At 36.4% G+C, this 16,401-nt stretch overlaps 1 protein-coding gene and 2 pseudogenes across 1 annotated transcript; 2 read left to right on the forward strand and 1 right to left on the reverse strand.

Annotated features, from left to right (window-relative positions):
• Window positions 1-10,226: 10,226 nt before the first annotated feature.
• On the forward strand, window positions 10,227-10,866 carry LOC118847160 (39S ribosomal protein L47, mitochondrial-like; the record flags this gene model as incomplete). The annotated part of the gene is made up of 1 exon (XM_036755744.1): window positions 10,227-10,866. A coding segment is annotated over one exon (636 nt), but the record flags the coding sequence as incomplete, so codon positions are not given.
• A 407-nt stretch (window positions 10,867-11,273) lies between these two features.
• LOC118847161 lies at window positions 11,274-13,665 on the forward strand (annotated as a pseudogene).
• On the reverse strand, window positions 12,359-13,166 carry LOC118847910 (annotated as a pseudogene).
• Window positions 13,666-16,401: the final 2,736 nt, after the last annotated feature.

Consider the following 16,401-nt stretch of genomic DNA (forward strand, 5'->3'; position numbering starts at 1 on the left):
TTTTTCCAATCATCAGTACAGTTAGTGAGTGAAGCCAATCATTTCTTAGACCTAGTCTGTCAATTGTCTTGCCTTAAAAAATGTTAAATGTCATACATTATAATATGATATGGAAAACTAATATTAGAATAGATTTGAGTGAAATAACATCCAGCTAGCTCCTTAATAAATAATGAAATGGAAGTTAGGTGAAAAGAGTTTATTTCTAAGTCAGTCCATGGTTATGTTGCTACCTTGACCGTCTCATAATATTTTTTTAACTATGGAATGAGATAATATTCTTTTTTGCCTGTGTATCCCATGTGAATCCACTTTGTTTTCAATTCTTCAATTGCGTTTATTTAGTTGAAAATATTTATTGAATGCTCTGTGCAAACTACTGTGACAGATGTATCATGTAATATACATTTTTGCAAAACGTCCCTCACCCTCAAGGTGTACGAGATATAGCATTGTAGTTTTGAGGTGTTAGGAAAAAGAATGATATAGTCAAGAATGCATTGAAGTGGGAGACAGAAAATTTGCATTTATCTCCCAATTCTGTTGCTGGTTACAGGTGTTAACTCAAAAGGGTCACTGCCTTTGTTTCTTCATTTGTAAGATGAGGAGGTTGGACTAAGTGATCTCTCAGATGTAAAAAACAAAAACAAAAAAAAAAACAAAACTTGAATTTTATGAGTTCTTGAACATTATAAGCTCAGAGCTATAGGACAGCATAAGAATGAATGGTCCATTTGGGTAGTAATGCCAAGAAAACTGTTTTAGAATAGGTGATATTTGAGCTAGGTTTTGAAGTATGGGTATTAAGGATTTATTTCTTAGCATTTCTCCTTTGCCACTAGTTGTACTTACAGAATGACTCTTAGTCTGTTGCTTGCTCCTTGATTATTCTCTGTTCTTGTGGGAATTACTTGCACTTATACCTGTGCCATTCAGATATCTGTCTATGCCAGGGTTTCTGTCATCATAGCCACCAACACACTGATATAACTTTATGAGGACTGACATAGGATCTAGGGGCTACAACCTCTCATAGTTCATAGGCAGAATTTGCCTCCCTCTGCCTGACCTGAAAACCCACTGTCCAAATATCAGATCAGTCCTGAGTTTCAGCATTTGATGACTTTTCCACAAAATACCCAGGGACTAAGAGAGAAACTTCGCATTTCATGCTAGCACTTTTCTCTCCTCCTTTCCTCTTTATCTTCAGCCTTACTTCCCCTCTTCCTTCCCTATTAGTCCTTTTCCAACTCCTTTCCCCTGCTCTTCAACCCCTATTCTACTTCACTTTTTCAATAATTAGTAATGGCTGCAAAATCTATTGTCTGGGTCCTCAGGAACTGGCTGTCACTTTCACCATAGTGAAAGTTATCAGCTGCCCAAGAAAACACCTTAGTAGGCTGTGAGCCATCTCTATCTGAAACATCTTCAGATTTCTGTCAAAGTATAGAATTTTTAGAGATAACACTGAAAGGGACAGATATTCCTACCACATTATACTGTTAAAAGGACTGCATTTGTCAAAATAATAAATAACCTAGATTGGCTACACCTTAAGATTTGTTTCAAAAGAGACAGGGACTAGAACTTTGATTTATGGTTGTGTGGAACTCTCTGCGCAGTGGGTGTTGGAATCTTCTCTACATAGCCTTCAAGAGTTACCTTAAGGGCCAAGAGATTAAGGGACTTATCCAAATTAGTACAGAAAGTATGCATCAGAAGTGGAACTTGAATCTAGATCTTTATGGCTTCAAAATCAGTTTTCCATCAACTCTGCCACATTTTCTGTCTTTCATGTTGCTTATTAGAGAAAAATTATATTAGAAAGGTAAATTTATACAAAATGGGATGATCTTACATGCTAGGTTTTAGGATTTTGTCATTTAGCTGGTAGGCAATGGAGAGCCTATTTTGAACATTGAGATGATATGATTAAATGTATACATTGGGGAGATTAACGTACCAGAGGAACCTAAAATATAGGAAAGATTGGAATTGAGAATACAAGTTAGGAAGCTATTCAAGTTTGATGTAAAATGGATTTGGATTAGGTTGTCTAAGTGTTAATCAAAAGAAAGCAATGAATGCAAGCAGCATGTGTTTGTGAATACTTAAAAATGGATCTCTGAAAAAAATGTATGCATGGCAAACTTCAAGTTTAATCTGCAACATTGTTAACATTTTCACCATCACAGTCTTACATCTAGACAATAAGCAAAACAATAAGTCAGTCTATGATTTGTAGCATTTACTGGTTTCATGCTAAAACTGCTCAAAGTGAAAATTTAACAGTTGGGTCTGATGAACTGGTTCTAGAACCTGGATGCAGGAGATATGTCAAAGAACTGACAAGACTGGGTGCTTGATTAGATGTAGGCTGAAAGAGAGTGAAGGTGAAAAAATGTCTGACGTTTTGACTATGGATGAATAGTTGAATGGTAGTACTACTAATAAAAAAATAGAAGGGTGATCTATTAGTTATTGAAATAATGAGGTCAGTTTAAGATATTAGGTGGCAATGGGCAACAGTCAGCTGGAAAAGGGGAGAGGATGTTGGACTTTGGGAAAGAGGTAAAAGATGGAGATATATAGGATTGCGTTGGTAACTAAGGTGGAACTTTCTTACTGTTTTAGAATGATTGATTAAGTCTCTTTGATTGAGTCTTACTGGGTATTAAACCCCAGACCCACATCCTTTTACTACTAGCTGCAAAGTCCCAGGCTGGTTAGCAAACTAGTTTGCTAGTTTGAGAGAGGCAGGAAGCCTGCAGGGCCCTAAGGGGAGTTGCTAAGACCAGAGCCAAAAGTAGGAGACTAAGTTCTGGTCACTCAGATGATGTCTGATGATGGCTAAAGAGGGTATAAAAAGAGAGAATAGAGTTATTTGCTTGAGGTTCTCACTCCTGGAGGAGTGTTGGAGTGGGACTCTTGTTGCCACTCTAAGAGCCTCCTGGCTCATCAACCGAGATGTTGATGCCTTCTTGGTAACCATGAATTGTATTTGGTCTGTTTATAATGTATGTTTGTAATTTGTTTGTATCTGCTCTGAAGTTCAGGGTGCTGGCTTTTCCCCCTGAACTAAGTGAATGATATTTGTATGTTAGATTGAAATAAGATTGTTAAACCCGTAACGTTACTTTCCTTAGTAAAGCAGATCAAAAGAATCTGTGCTGGCAGCGTTCTTGTTGTTGGGCTTGTGTTGGTCTTTCACCCCCACAGCAGCTAGGCAAATTTTTGCAACAAGGGTGTTCCTAAAGTCTGGACACATAGGCGAAAATGCATATTTCAAGAAATAAAATGAATTAAATTTGCAACATCTTATTTAATTGGAATATTAACAAACATATTCAATATGATTTCCATCATTTGTGATGCAAAGGTTGATATACTTTGCAAGATTCATGTGAACTTGATGCAGTAATCCCACATTGCTGTCAATTTTAGCACATTTATTCTTTATGTGTTCAATCAAGTGTGTTCCATCTGTGATTTTGAGTAAGCCTTCTCCTTTAGCATATCCCAGAAAAAAGTCGCTCATCAACACAGAGTCTTCGGTAAAAAGGTTAATGAGATGTTAATGAGATTTCCTATGTGTCCAGACTTTAGGGACACCCTGTAGAGTCAGAATTTCTATGAATAGGAACAATAGTTGAAACAACTTATATCCTCTTGCCCAGTGCCCCCACCCTTCACCTCCACCTGCCAGTATGGGACTCTGGCCTCACAAAACTAGGATTTTTCTTGAGGATAAGACCCCCTGCAAGTTGTTTTTCTTTTTCTGTTTGCGCCTATCTAAAAGTAAAACTTTGGAGATAACCCTCTAAAATGAAGCTTAAATATGGCTCATGTCTTTGATTCCCTAAATTGTGGTTACTGTGTCCCTTCTGGCAGAAATACTCAATAGCTAATATTTCAGTTATGGGACAATTTTTATTTCACCACTAAAGAAAATATGTAATAAATGAAGGATTCATAGAGATATATGAGAAAATATAGTAAACCATAAAGCAATCAAATAGTTTTTAAATATACCATAGTCCTTCAGAAAATGGAAACCTTTTGTGGGACTGCTGAATAAATATTTCTCCTTCACCTTGGATTTGTATTGTCAAAGCAACTGATAGCAATATGAAGGAGTATTGGAAGATCCAGACCTCCAGGACCTCCATGGCATGGCTTTAATATGTCAGTTGCTTTCTACTCTGAGGAGGATGCCACTGAGAAAATGTTTTCCCTGGGAAGGCTGTACTCAAATTTCAAACTCCAAAACTCTTGAACTTTGGGATTAACCAGAAAAAGTAGGCTAGAAATGCCCATTATTGGGGCAGCTAAGTGGAACAGTGAGTACAGTGGAGTCAGGAGGACCTGAGTTCAAATCCGACCTCAGATACTTGACACACTTACTAGCTGTGTGACTTTGGGCAAGTCACTTCACCTTAATTGCCCTGCCTTCCCCCCTCCAAAAGAAAAAAAAAGAAATGCCCATTATCAGGATCAATAGTCCCTCACCTTTACTCAGAAAAGGAAACATAAATTAGTAGAGTGAAGCAGTGATATCAAACTGAAATAGAAATGAGGGCAATAAACTATGTAAAAATCCCTGAAGACTGTATACTTTGTTTTTAAAATGTAACATTTTCTATATTTTATTGAATTTCTATTATTTTGTTAAATTTTCCCAGTTACATTGTAATCTGGTTCAGATCCTACTTGAGAATATTGTGGGCTGCACACGTCCTGTAAGCCATGCTTGACACTAAGGCATTCAAGTACCGTAGGTCTACAATTAACATCAGACTTGGAAGGCTTGCATAGGATATTCAACATGTCTTTCTCATGTAAGTCTACATTTCCAACTCTTGATAGTTAAGAGGACACCCTTCTCCCTACCCTTGACAAAAATTCTAACAAATTTGTGAGATTTCTTTCAAATGACCTGCCTCAAAGGCAATGGATTGCCTCTTACTGGAGGTCTTCAAACAAATGGTAGATGACCTACTAGTTAGATATGTTATGGAGAAGATTCATATTCAGGAGTGGGTTGGATTACAAATCTTCCAAAGTCCTTTTTTAATTCAAAGATACTATCATAATTGGATTTTATTGAAAGCACCAGAATTTTGTCACTCATGTTGGTTTATAATGTTGAAGTCACTCTTGGCTCTTCCCTCAACTGGTGACTATCCTAGTTTAGGCCCTGATCACATTTCATCTGCACTCTCTGCTTCAATTCTCTCCCTAAGCTATCCTCAATAGTGGTCAAATTCACATTCCTAAGTCATAGAATTGACCATTTCACTCTCATGTTCAAGAAACTTGAGCATCTCCTAATTGCCTCTAAAACAATTCTCTTCGAGAATAAAGGACAAACACCATCAACAAATAACAATCCCATAGATAGCCCATGATACAACTCTTCCTGTCTTTTGCCTCTTAGAATCCCTATTTTCCACTTAGCTTAATTTCTACTTCTAAAACTAGGGCTATCCTGACTACTCTCCTTCTAAGTTGCTAGTGCCTTTCCCTCAAAAGTATTTATTTTGTATATATTCTGGATTTATTTTCCTTTATTTTATTACCCATGTTCCTTAAGGGCAGGGACAGTTTCATTTATGTTTTGTATCCTCAGAACCTAGCATAGTGCCTGGAAAATATTTGGTACTTAATAAATGTTTGTAAAATAAACAATGAAATTCCAAGATGAACCTATTCAAGGTCATTTAAACATCCTTTCACCAGAGGTTTCAAAGTAAGTGTGTACTATGTCTCTTATTGTTTTCTTTATTGTACCTATTTAAACTTGACATTTGCATTTTCCTATTCTGCTTAGAGGCAATTTGACACCAATATTTTAAAAGGTCTTCAAAAAATGTATTTAAGTCCTTAAAAAAGTCTCTAAATTTGGAGATGGCCCGTCTAATCATTTTAGGAAAGACTGTCCATAATTCCCTTCTTATGTTTATAATTAAAAGACCTTAAATAATAGAATAATCTATTTTCCAAGAATCTGAAATGAAGGAACAAAATTCATATTGGATTTTCACAGCATGCCATGAAGATAATGTGGGGGGGAGTGTAAAGTGATTATCTTTTCTTCACAGAAGGGGAAAGCTCACAAAGAGAATTAATGAAAGTAAAATGATTAGAACCCAGTTCTCCTTATATCTCTTAGTGCTCTTCTCATTAGATTGTTCTGCCTTTCTTCTGAATAATAATTAATACACACATATCTTCATATACACACATACATGAACCTCTAATTTGAGTTTATTTTTCTGAGAGTACATCAAATTTCTAAATTGCATAAACATGTGGTACAACAGAAGGGTATGAGCAGCAACTCTGTCCTCCAAGGCTCTGAGGTCCATTTGATCTACAGAAGAAAATGAACTAACACTAAAACTCAGTAAAACGGAACATGAAATAGCAAACAAAAAACATAAAGTGATAATTGAATTGAAACCTACATCCAGAGGGCCTGCATTTTATCCCCTACATGTAATAAAGCCCAGGATATCGCTCTCTCTCTCTGTCTCTCTCTCTCTGTCTCTCTCTGTCTCTGTCTCTCTCTGTCTCTCTCTCTGCCTCTCTGTCTCTCTCTGTCTCTGTCTGTCTGTCTGTCTCTCTCTCTCTCTCTCCCCTCAACTCTCCCCTACCCCTCTCTCTATAAATTGAGATGATGTGTAGTTCTTTGGCTTTTTGGTTCTTGGTGTCAGGATCTAAGACTGTTTCCATGGGGACCAGATGTTGTTCAAGATCCTCACAACAGTCATCCCTTGTTCTTTCTAAAGAGCTATTCATTTTAGAAATAAGTGCTAATACTTACCAGAGATTTATGATTTGGGATTGCACACGTCTGTGTGTAAAGGAGAAAAACAGGAAAAGTAAAAGGACATTTTGTTTCTATAGCATGAACTATTACATGCCTATGGATCAAAATACTTTTATATGAAACTTACAATTATATGCAATATCCAAAAATGATTAATGGCATCAATAAGCATGGCCAAATCAAGTTCAAGAAGTGCTTTGCATTCTATCTAAGAAAAGCTGAGTTTTCTAGAACTGTTTCTTCAGAAAATAAAAATGCTACCAAAAAGTTTAGCTTCTTAATTACTTTCTTAGGTGTGTTTATAATGTGCACAGTCATTCTGCAAAGAGAAACAGTTAACCTTCCCTAAGTACACCATTATTTAATTTGCAAAGAAGCTTGGATCTGCCACTTGGTACCCTCTCATTATGTTACAACCAAATGGAATAAAAAAATTCATATTGCATTAGTATCAAGAATTTTTGAGGAGCTGATTAAACCTGGGCAGGGCCATACCTAGATATTGCTCTATCTATAATGGGACTCTATTTCTGTGTTAATCTACTCTTTCTTAATTTTTTTCCAATTTAAATATGACCTTCCTCCAAACTTTCCTTTTTCTTTTGAGGGCACTACCATCCTCCCAGTTAACCAAGTTAGCAATTTCAGGGTTGTTTTGTGTTGTCATACCCCAACTCACTTACTTACCACCTTTGGTCATTTCTACCTTCATAGCATCTCATGCATCTCTTTCCTTTACCCCAAACAAAGGACCTCTCATTGCTCTAGTTCAGGCTTTCTGGACTTTTCACCTTGACTATTATGATAGCCTCCAAAATGGACCTCCCTGATCTCTCTTCTCTTATGTATCACACAGCTACCAAAATAATTTTCCTAAGGCTATGTTTTTATCATACTACCCTCTTGCTCAAAAATCTATTGACTGTAAAATAAAATGAATACTCCTCAACCCATAATTTGAAGTCCTCTATCAGGTGTGGGGAACTTGTGGCCTCAAGGCAACATGTGGCCTTCTAGGTCCTTGGGTACAGCCTTTTGACTGAGTCCAAGTTTTAGAACACAAATCCTTTTATTAAGGAGATTTGTTCTGTGAAGTTTGGATTCAGTCAAAGGGCTGCAACTGAGGACCCACAGGGCTGCGTGTGGCCTTGAGGCTGCAGGTTCCCTATCCCTACCTACATCCTACTCCCACCTATCTTTTTAGGCTTATTTTATACTATTGTTTCTTGAGAATTCTAGGTTCTAGCCATATTAGACTTCTAGCCCAACTATTTTATGTCATCATTATGCCTTTGAGCAGGCTCTCTGAAATGCCTAGAATATATTCTTTCATCATCTCCAGCTATTAGAATCCTTACCGTGCTCTAAAACAAAACAAATAGCCAAAAAAGTGCTCAGATCATCTTTGTTGTTAGAAATCTCCCGTTCTTGAAATTACCTCATATTTACTTACATATATACATCACACACAAATACATACACATGCACAAGTAGAATGTAAATTTCATGATGCTAAAAATTTTAAATATATATGCCCTCAGTTTCTTTCATAGTAACTCACACAATTGTGATTGATTAATTTTTAAAATAAGCCTTAAAATGGTGAAATGATATTACGCTTTCATGTTTGTACTATACTAATATAATTAAAAAGGATGCTCAGTAATTTCCAGTACCAATAAAAGTACCAAGATGATACTCTATATAAAGAGATAAAATAATACAACAAATCTTAAGCATGGTGCCTAGCATATAAGTAAACATTTTCTATAAATGCCAATTATCAATTCTTTTTGACTATCAATTCTCTTGAAGGAACAAAGGATCTATAATTTTGAGGCATCTGAAGGGGATCAAAGCAGAATGAATGAGGCACTCAGTAACCAGAAGTAAAACAATTTTCAAGTAAAAATCATTAAAACTATTTGATATTGGGGCAGCTAGGTGGTGCAGTGAGTAGAGCACCGGCCCTGGAGTCGGGAGGACCTGAGTTCAAATACGGCCTCAGACACATGACACACTTACTAGCTGTGTGACCTTGGGCAAGTCACTTCACCCCAATTGCCCTGACTTCCCCCCTGCAAAAAAACAAACAAACAAACAAAGTATTTGATACTGATTAAAACTAGCTAAGGAGAACAGTGGAAAAATTGGATAAGTGAGAGTATTAATTGAAAATGGCAGTCCAGTGTTTAATAAATTCAATAAAAAAATGACTGAGTGGAGAATAAGAACTTCTAGGAAAGTCAGAAAGGAGTTTCAGTGAAAATTCAATTTCAAACAGAATTATTTATCATTTTTTATGATAAGTATCAAATGGGCACAACAGCTTAAATAGAAATAGTCACCTCACTAAATAAATAGAACACAATAAAGGTGATATCTTTCATAACAGTGTTTACAAGGATAATTCTTTTCAGCTTTTCCCATTATAAGTTTTAGTTCCCAGCTAAAATTTACTACTGTCTCTTCTACAGTACAAATTCTGTTTCGTATTTTTTCCTTCCTAGGTATTCCCTTTCGTATTGCTTCATTTTGTCTAGTTTCTTATATCATTACGGCTAGGACACAGAGACTCTATTTGGATTTATTGTGGACCTTTTTCTGGGTTCAATTCTTGGCGTATCTCACCCTAAAGTGTTTCTTGATTCTATTTGATGTTTTCTTCTCTTTATTCATAGCCTTGGCTTTAGTTTATGTTTGGGGGGATTTTGCATGGGTCATATTCCACACTAGTATTTTTGAATGATACGGGCAAGGACCTCTTAGGATACTTACTGGGGTGGATGAGATCAAGCCTTTTCTGCAGGAATTGTCTGCTTTTTGTTGTGGTGGGCCTGACTCAGGCTACCAGGATGCTGAATGGAGCACAGGATGCCTGAATGATGCTTTGGGAGTTGAACACCTATCTTCTGTTATGCTCTGAGTTCTGGAGCTATTCTATGATGGGTATTGCTTGGGGCTTTTCCTAATGGGGTTCTCCAGCTACTGTCTTTGTAATACTAAGCTCCTTAATGCTGTCTTGCACCTACCTTGGTTTATCTCCGTTTAGGATTCCACCAGACTCTGGAAGTCTTTTTTTTAAATCAATAATAAACTGAATGGAGGCGGTAAGTCCCTTGACTTTCTTTGCCATTGTTTATTCTGGAACATTTTTAAAGGCTTTCTTGGGAGTATTTGTGGTAGATCAGGGCCCAAAGTTGAGTATGTCTAAAACTAACCTGATTATTTTCTTATTTTTTTCTGTTTCACTATATCTATTAAAAATCCACTATCTTTCCACAAACATAGAGAGAGAATTCTTAAGCAAATTAAGAAAGATAATTATAGTATCTGAAGGAGACAATTTTGAATACAGAATTTTTTTTTAAAAAGAACATTTGATTTTTAAAAAATCAATAAAACGAGGGGGGCAGCCAACATCACACCCCTCCACCAATATAAATTAGTTCATACTACTTTGTCAAGGAAAGGACTAGAAGAATTTTTTGATGACCCAAAAAATTGGGGAGAAGAAACAGTCAAATCAAGTGCTGCACGGACCTGTGAACAGTTAAGATACAAGAGTAATGAAGATTTACACAAACTTTGGTATGTCCTACTGAAAGAAAGAAATATGCTTCTCACCTTAGAGCAGGAGGCCAAAAGACAGAGATTGCCAATGCCGAGTCCAGAGCGATTAGACAAGGTGTCAGAGTCCATGGATGCTTTGGATAAAGTTGTTCAGGAAAGAGATGATGCTTTGAGACTTCTTCAGACAGGTCAAGAAAGGCCAAGACCAGGTGCTTGGAGAAAAGACATTTTTGGATGTATCATCTGGCACAAGTACAAGCAGTGGCCGATACCTTGGTACCTAAACAAAAGGTACAACAGGAAAAGGTTCTATGCAATGCCTTACACGGAACAGTTTGTCAGACTGAGGCTTGAGAAGTACTTACATGGTGAGGCCAAGAAGAAAAATTTGCAGAGCAAGAAACAGAAAATGCTTCAAAGAAAATTTCCACCCATGTCTTCAGAAGCCCAGAATTGAAATCTGACCCAGGATACAGTGGGCTCTTTCCTTTTCCTAGTACTATTTCACCTCAGTAAAATTGAACTTTTCACTTGTTGTAATTTAAGGCTGGCTGGTAAATGTGGGAAACTCATGGTAAGTGGTTTATTAAAAAAATTATTTCAATCTTAAAAAAATCAATAAAACAAAAAAAGGATAAACTGTCAATTAAATGTTTTTTTTCAAATATAATTGATATCTCAAGGCATATATGGGAACAACATAGTTATATAAGACCAAGAAGAATTGCCCAATAGATAGTTCACATCAAAAGACAGATAAAACTTTTTAAAAGTTGCATGCTTTCAATGACTATATGGAAAATACTTCAAAGCATTAATCATAAGAAAAGTTAAAATTTAAACAACTCTAAGGTCTTACCTTGCAGCTATGAATTTACAAAAGATAAAAGACAGAGATAGTATAGGAAAGGTTGTAGGAAGGTAGGCACATTAATCAACTTTTGGTAGAACACTGACTTGGTCTATTCATTTTGGAAAACTATTTGGAACTATGTGAAAAATGTCACTGAATTACTCATATTCTTTAAGGTGACAGTCCCATTATTAGGCATATAATCTCAGGGATGTGAGGATGTAAAAAAGAGAGAGAGAGAGAAAGAGAGAGAGAGAGAGAGAGAGAGAGAGAGAGAGAGAGAGAGAGAGAAAGAAAGAAAGAAAGAAAAAGAAAAAGAAAGAGAAAGAAAGAAGGAAAGAAAGAAAGGAAGGAAGGAAGAAGTTTCTATATAGTCTAAAATATCAACAGTACACATTTATAATAGCAGAGAACTGAGAAAAAAGAATGTACTCATTGACTGAGGAATGGCTTAACACACTAGTATATGTGAAAGTTTTAGAATACTGCTAGAAATATTTCTGGAACTATTAGGTTTCATGTTGATCTAGAACAAGAATTGGCTGACCTCCATGTGAAAGATACAGCACTACTATTTTTGTCCTGCTTTGTTGCTAATGATTCCACCCTCTTCACTTTGGCTAAGATGACACCAGACTGTGACATATATACATATATATATATATGTATATATATATATGTATATTTGCCATAATGACATAAGGCACTTCAGAGAGCTGCTAAAGAAATCAAACCCATCAGTCCCTAAGATTGTTGTATTTACTGTTCATTCAATGGATGGAGTGGTACTTCCATTGGAAGAACTGTGTGATGTGGGCCATGAATATAAGGTAATTTCCTTTGTCGATGAAGGTCCATGCTTTGGGATTATATGGTGTTTGAAGAAGTCAGATAGGTGATTGAGATAGAATCACGCACAAAATGTATGTTATTTCTGAAACCTTTGGCAAAATCTTTGATTGTGTTGGGGGTACATCACCACTATAAGTTCTTTAATAGACATCGTATGATCCTGTGCTGCTGGCTTTATTTTCACAACTCCCCTATCCCCCATGCTTCTGGCTAGCATTCTCAAGTCAATCCACATCTCTTTTTTACAATTTCCAAAATAATTTTATTGTCAGGATTCTGTACTTTAGTTCTCCTTCTCCTGTACAGTCTTGGTACCCCGGAGGCGACCGGTATGCAAGTCAGCAATAAGACCGACCTTTCGTCCAGCTGGGTCATATCTTGGAACAGTGGATGGTTTTCCAATATGCTGGTGATTACCTCCTCCAAAGGGATGTTGCACAGCATTCATGGCCACATCCCGGGCACGAGGCCAGCAGTTTCTTTTGGCCTTGTATTTGTGGTAGGCACGACCTGCCTTAAGGATGGGTTTATCAATACGACCTCCTCCAGCAACAACACCAACCACGGCTCTGTTTGCAGAGGAGATCACTTTCTTAGAGCCTGAAGGTAGCTTTACTCGTGTCTTCTTGGTTTCAGGATTGTGAGAAATCACTGTGGCATAGTTTCCAGATGCGCGGGCAAGCTTACCCCAGTCCCCAGGCTTTTGTTCAAGACAGCGCACTATGGTCCCTTCAGGCATAGTGCCAACTGGGAGGACATTGCCAATGGTGAGCTGAGCTTTCTTACCACAGTACACAAACTGGCCGGTATGGATGCTTTCAGCAGCAATGAACAACTCGTCCTCTTTTTAAATCGGTAAGGATCCCAGAAGGCTACTTTTGCAAGAGCAGCCCCTCGGCCTGGATCATGGATTATGTCCTTTATGATACCCTTAATGTAGCCATGCCTCTCCGCAAAGTCGACTGCCCGGAGCTTGGCGGCCCCTTTCCTGTGCTTCACGTGAGCGCGGAAGACGGAGCCCACACCCTTCCTCTGACCACGGATCACTGGGCCCATCTTGCGCGGTCTGGCTCTGGACTTGCTAGAAAGAGGCCAACCCACATCTTAAAAAGCTCTGAAGGTTGAGCCCTTCACCCACAGCACCAGCAGAACATCAAACTTATGAGACTGATGCAAATGGATGCAACGTTTCTGGTAGTTCACTGCCCCAGTCTCATCACTCCTGTCTGGGTGGCAGATACTGCTAAAAATACAAAGGTCTCTGATGAACTCATGAGCAAATATAATATCTACGTCCAATACATCAACTACTCTACAAATTCCTAGGGAGAAGAGCTCTTCCACACTGTGCTGACGTCTCTCCACATTCCACAGATGATGAAATATTTTCCTGGAGAACCTGCTGGATATTTGGAAATTTGTTGTGCTGGACCTGTAGTGTCACTCCTCAGCAGAGTGTAACTTCTGTAGGAGACCCTTTCACTTTGAAATCACTAGTGAGAGAGAGAAAGCCTGTTTCCAGAGCATGAGCAAACTGGTTTCTGTCAGTGACTGAATCTGACCTCTGTACATCTACCTGATGTCACCCAGTCCCCTATCCATGTCGTATCTGTAGTCTTTATATACGAATTAATTTATTTTAAATTTTAATCCATAGTATAAACATCATTCTGAAAATAAATTCCCATTAAAGCAAAAGCAAAAGAAAAAAAAATAAATCTTGAAAAATCATACTTTGGGTGAAAAAATATAACATGAGAAAAATCAAATTGCCAAATTCAAATGATTAAGAGTGTATATGTGTGTGTGTGTGTGTGTGTGTGTGTGGTACACACACACACACACACACACACACACACACATATCTATCCTTCATCCCAGTTAAGAAATACTGAAATAGGTGGTCTTTAAAATTTATGAACAGGTTGTTTTCAGATGAAGAAATTAAAGCTATCTATAGTAATATTTTAAAAAATTCTCTAAATCACTGTGGATTAGAGAAATACAAATTAAAATACCTTTGAGGTATCACCTTACACCTATCATATTGGCTACTATGACAAACAAGGAAAGTGATAAATGTTGGAGAATACGTGGGAAAAATTGAAACACTAATGCACTGTTAGTGAAGTTGTGAACTGATCCAACCATTCTGGAGAACAATTTGGAACTGTGCCCAAAAGGCAATCAAATTGTGCATACCCCTTGATCTAGCAATATTTCTAATAGGTCTGTATCCCAAACAAATCATAAAAGGGAAAAGAACCCGCATGTATAAAAATATTTATGCCACCTCTTTCTGTGGGGGTGAAGAATTGGAAATTGAGGGGATGTCCATCAAGTGTGGAATGGCTGAACAAGTTGTGGTATACATGAGCTGATGGTGAGTGAAGTGAGCAGAACCAAGAGAATGTTGTGCACAGTAACAGCAACATAATGCAATGTCCAACTATGATAGACTTACTTCTTCTTAGCAATATGATGATCCAAGACAATTCCAAAAGACTCATGATGGAAAATTCTATCCACATCTAAAGAAATAACTATAGAGTCTGAATGCATATTGAAGCATACTATTTTCACCTTTTTTTCTTTCTTGTGATTTTTTTTCCTTTTGTTCTTATTCTTCCTTCGCAACATAATCCATGTGGAAATATGTTTAACGTGATATGTACATGTATAACATATCACATTGCTTGCTGTCTTGGGGAGGAGGGAGGGAAGGGGATGGAGGGAGAAAAACTTAGAACTCAAAATTTTACAAAAACAACTTGAAAACTATCTTTACATGTAATTGTAAAAAATAAAATACTATTAGGCACAAAAAACAATATATAAAGTGATGAAATAGCAGATACTGTATAAGAAAAAAAAATAGTTTGAAAAAGACACATCCTACCAAGCATTATAAGGGAAAGAAGTTACTTCCTTGATACCCCTACCCAGGGAATGATAAAAGACAGAAATATAATTATTTGATAAATATTATTGATGGCAATTGATATGATATTTACATAAATACTAAAAGAGAAGCTATAGTAACATAACCATTTTTATCACTAATGCAAGTGGGCTAAAGATTCTAGGGCTGTCCAACATCAGGAAAAATTAACATAATTAATCACATAACCAAAAGAAAAAAAATACCTATTGGCATTAATAGTTGCAACCAAATGCAAATTTCATATTAAAATCCCTGAAAATATTTTTTTAATGTCAAAACATCCTATTATCCCTGGTATAAGTCCAATTTGAATGAAGTCTATATTTTAATATAATTCTATAATATTTTACTAGAATTTTATTTGAATGTTTCTAAATGTTGTTTATTAATAATAATCAAATACACAGATATATTTATATTATGCATATATGTGGATATGGAGATAGATATGCATGTGTATGTATCTGTGTATATGGACAGATAATAGATTTTACATATCTGGAGTCAGAAAAATCTGAGTTCACATTCTCTCTCATAGTTGTACTAGCTGCATTATATCTATATCTGTCTGTATCTGTATCTTTCTAGCTATCTATACTATCTATATCTATATCCATTTTTCTATCAAATCTTTCCTAAATTTAAGTGTCAGAATTATATTTGGGAATAATTTATCTAGTACAAGTATTATTTTTGTATTAAAATATCTGAGAGAATTAAAATCTTTATCATCTGGATAAAATTTTGCATTCTTTCCCTTTCAGAAATTCTTTGTAGCAAATTCAATTTCATGTTCTGATATTTGACAAAGTTCTATTTTGCTCTGTGTTAATTTGGGTACTTATCTTTTTATACACAATATTCTATATCTCTGATTCTCAGTTTTGCTGGTATACAATTGTATTAAGTAGGTTTCACACCTTTATTGTGAATCTGCCTTGTTTAGTTTTTATTTTGGTAATTTGATTTTCTTCCCTTTTCCTTTTGATCAGATTGGCTAAAGGTTTATTGATTTTGTCAGTCTTTTCAAATAACCAGCTTTTATTTTTGTTTAATAATTCTCTAGCCCCTGATCCTAGGAACAAAATGTTATACTGAAAAACTCCCATTAGGTGAAGTTTTATGAACTCCTTTTATACTTGCCCAAACCTTAAATGACTCCATCATAGAATTATAAGATTTTATACTCCAAAAGGACCTTAGTAATCATAGATTTAATGCTGAAGCAAACCCTGAAGGAAATGCAATCCAAGACTCTATTTTACAGATGACAAAACTGAGGCAGAAGGAGGTTAAGTAATTTTTCCAGGGTCACACAGCTAGTACAAATATGAGAGAGAATGTGAA

This window comes from Trichosurus vulpecula, chromosome 4 (assembly GCF_011100635.1).
Source record: "Trichosurus vulpecula isolate mTriVul1 chromosome 4, mTriVul1.pri, whole genome shotgun sequence".
Lineage (NCBI taxonomy): Eukaryota > Metazoa > Chordata > Mammalia > Diprotodontia > Phalangeridae > Trichosurus > Trichosurus vulpecula.